At 20.0% G+C, this 3,344-nt stretch overlaps 2 protein-coding genes across 2 annotated transcripts; both read right to left on the bottom strand.

Annotated features, from left to right (window-relative positions):
- Positions 1–190: 190 nt before the first annotated feature.
- On the bottom strand, positions 191–2,476 carry EHI_132150 (uncharacterized protein; the record flags this gene model as incomplete). The annotated part of the gene is made up of 1 exon (XM_643481.2): positions 191–2,476. The coding sequence occupies one exon, from the start codon at positions 2,474–2,476 to the stop codon at positions 191–193; it is 2,286 nt and encodes a 761-aa protein (XP_648573.2).
- A 299-nt stretch (positions 2,477–2,775) lies between these two features.
- On the bottom strand, positions 2,776–3,234 carry EHI_132140 (uncharacterized protein; the record flags this gene model as incomplete). Its single annotated transcript, XM_001914416.1, has 1 exon — positions 2,776–3,234. The coding sequence occupies one exon, from the start codon at positions 3,232–3,234 to the stop codon at positions 2,776–2,778; it is 459 nt and encodes a 152-aa protein (XP_001914451.1).
- Positions 3,235–3,344: the final 110 nt, after the last annotated feature.

Below are 3,344 nucleotides of genomic sequence, written 5' to 3'. Positions count from 1 at the left end.
TAAATATTTATTATTAGTAATAGTAGTAGTATCATTATTACTATTATTCTCTTTTACTATATTTAATGGTGAAATATAAAATATTCTTTTATTTGTTTGTAAATGTTCTAAAATATCAAATCCTTGTGTTTGAGTAAGTAATATATCAATTGGATTAAGACATATTGAATAAATACTAAAAAATGAAAATTCACCCATAAAATGGGAATTTTGATTTAAATGAAGTTCCAATATAATTTTTATTACTACTTAAGTAATTATCTTTAAGTTTATATTCAATATTTTGTTCAAATAAAGGATTAATTGAATTATTATAAATAATTAAATGAATAATAGGAAGAGTATTTTTTAATTCAAAATTAATAAATATTAAATACCATACTTTTGGATGAAGAATATAATTAAATGAAATTTTTAATTCATTTAAAGTATTTTCATTAAATACTAATAATAATGAATTATTCTCAAGATATAATGTTAATGAATTTCCTTCACCAATAAAATTAAAAATACATTGTTTTGATTCAGATTCTAATGAATATGAAAAACAAAAAACAATTGTTGTTGATTTAAATTGTATTGTTAAAGATTGAGAATATATTAATGGTGATCCAATAAAATGAATTGAATATGTAGGTTTTTGTAATTGACTTGATAATAATTTATATATTAATTTAATAATTGTATTTTTTCCTTTTCCTTCTTCCAATGCTTTAGTTAATTGTTTTCCAGCTTGAGGTAGTGAAGAATATAATAAAATAATTTCTAATAATTGTTGTAATTGTTCAGTAATAAGTGATGGATCATTTTGAGTAATTAAATTAATAATTTGACAACTACAATATTTAGAAACATAATACAAATTTAAATTAAATGAAATAAATAATTTTTCTATTGATAAAAAAAGGTCTAACGGACATATTTTTAAAGACATGAAATTAATAATAACTGGTAATAATTTTGGATAATGAATTATTGAAACATTATCAATTTTATACATTTCATTTATACTACTTGAACTAATTGATTGAATAAGTTCTTTAATAATAAGAATATAAAACTGTTTTAATTCCATTAATTTATTACTAAATTCATTAATAAAATAATTAAATACTTTTTTATTTTTTTTATTTTTCCATGTAATTCTTAATAATTTAAAAATAAGTTGAATATATTCTTCATCAAAAGATAATGGAATTAATGATATTACTACATTATAAAAATCTTCTTTTACATTTGGTATTTCTTCTCCATTAAACACATTATTTATAAGAATTATAACAGCTTTTTTTGCTATTTCATTATTATTTCTACTTGCAATATTAACAAATGTCATATATTCAAATAATCCATTTTCTGTTGTTGAATGAAGATAAAATGTTGCTAATTGAAGAAAAGGTTCTGTAACTTCTTTTAATTCTATTTGAGTTATTAATTTAAATACTTCTTCTCTTAATTTTATATTTGAAGAAATTAATGCTGAATGTAAAGGTTCATTAATTGTATTTAATATTAATTTTGAATACCATGGCATTTTAATAAATTGAATTAATAAAGGATTTAATAAATATTCTAATAGATTTATTGGTAATAATAATTTTTGTCTTCCTTGAAATAATAATAATGAATGACAAAATTCATTAAATACTTTATTACATTCATTAATTTGTTCACATTGAATAAATATTTTTAACATATGAATAAATAATGGTAATGACTCTAAATCTAATCTTATTGGTTCTATAAATTTTTCATATGAAACTATTTCTTTTAATACTGAATTTCTTTTTAATATAAAATTAAAAAATTCAATATATTTATGTTGAACAATTCCTCTATATCTAAATAATTCATTTCTTCCAATCATTGTAAATAACATCATTGCTAATCCACATTGATATTCATAAAATATTATATCATCCATTTCTGCATATTCTTCTAACACTCCAAATTTATTTAATATTTCCTCAAAAAAATTACATGAATTATCATTTTGAATTACTTGAGATGTATAAATGTTCATAACAATTCCATTAATTATTGTTGCTTCTTCTCGTTTATTTCTATTTAAAATAAACGTTAAGAATTTATTAAATATTTCTATATTTTCTTCATTATTTATTTTATATAATTTAGCCCCTTTTACTGCTCCACAAATCCAACTAATACTTAATTTATTCTTAATATTATTTATATTTTCTTTTCCATCAGATTTCATAAAATCATTAATGGATTTAATAACCATATTCATTACTAATTTCATTCCATTCTCATTTTCTCTATAATGACTTAAAATTTCAGAGTCTGATAATAACTTATTTACTACACTTAAATATCTATCTCCTTCATTTAAACATTTATTTATTATTATTTCTATTTCGTTTTGGTTTGTTAAGTTTTGATTCTTTCCATTTATTTCAATCTTCTCTATCATTGAAATTTGTTCTTCTGTTAACACTTTCTTCTCTTCACTCATTTCGTTTTTCTTTCTTTTTTTTTCTATTTTCAAGATTATTAGATAAAAATCTTTATAACTTTTCTTTAGTTTGTTTTTGTTTCTTTTCAATACTTTCAATCAGGAAACATCTATTAATTTTTCGGTTTTAATTTGTATTATTAAAGAAATTATTAGATTTTTGTAATATATAACGAAATAATTCATTATTTTTAAAAAAAAGAAAAAACAAAAAAGATAAATAACAAAGAAAAGAGTATTAACTCAAAGAAATTAAATTTCAATAAAGAATCAATCAAATAATAAATAATCAATCTATGTTATTTGAATAAATTCTTAATAAAAATACTTCGATCAACTTCCATTAATTTTTCATTATATTCTACAGGACATTTAAAATTTTCTAATTTAGGAAATACGATGTCTGTGTTAACTCTTTTCTTTTTCTTTTGTATTTGTTTTTTTGTGTTATTCATCATAGGTTGACCTTTTCCAGTTATACCATAATCAACTGCATCTTTAATAAGTTGTTGATAAAAATCTCCATCATCAAATACTTCTGAAGAAGAAATAAGGTCTTCATTCAAATAAATTTTAGTTCCTCTTAATTGTTGACTTCTTCTAAACAACCTTTCTTGATCTTTTAGAATAGCATTAACTTGTTGAACAATACCATTTTGATTTGTAGAGAATTTTGATATATTCATCATTGTTGTTTTTGAATGCCATTTTTCCATGATACTAAGTCGTTGTTCATCTTTCTTTTTATTCACTTTCATTAATTTCTCTTCATCATTATCTGTTATTTATATTCCCATTGAACTCCCCATTGTTTATCTATTGTTTCACATAACTCTGTTGTTCTATGGAAAAGGTTTTTAAATGAACT

The sequence above is a fragment of the Entamoeba histolytica genome, genomic scaffold (assembly GCF_000208925.1).
Source record: "Entamoeba histolytica HM-1:IMSS scf_1104750518317 genomic scaffold, whole genome shotgun sequence".
Lineage (NCBI taxonomy): Eukaryota > Evosea > Mastigamoebida > Endamoebidae > Entamoeba > Entamoeba histolytica.
Note: the sequence above shows the minus strand (reverse complement) of the source record. Positions and strands in the feature narration are given on the sequence as shown.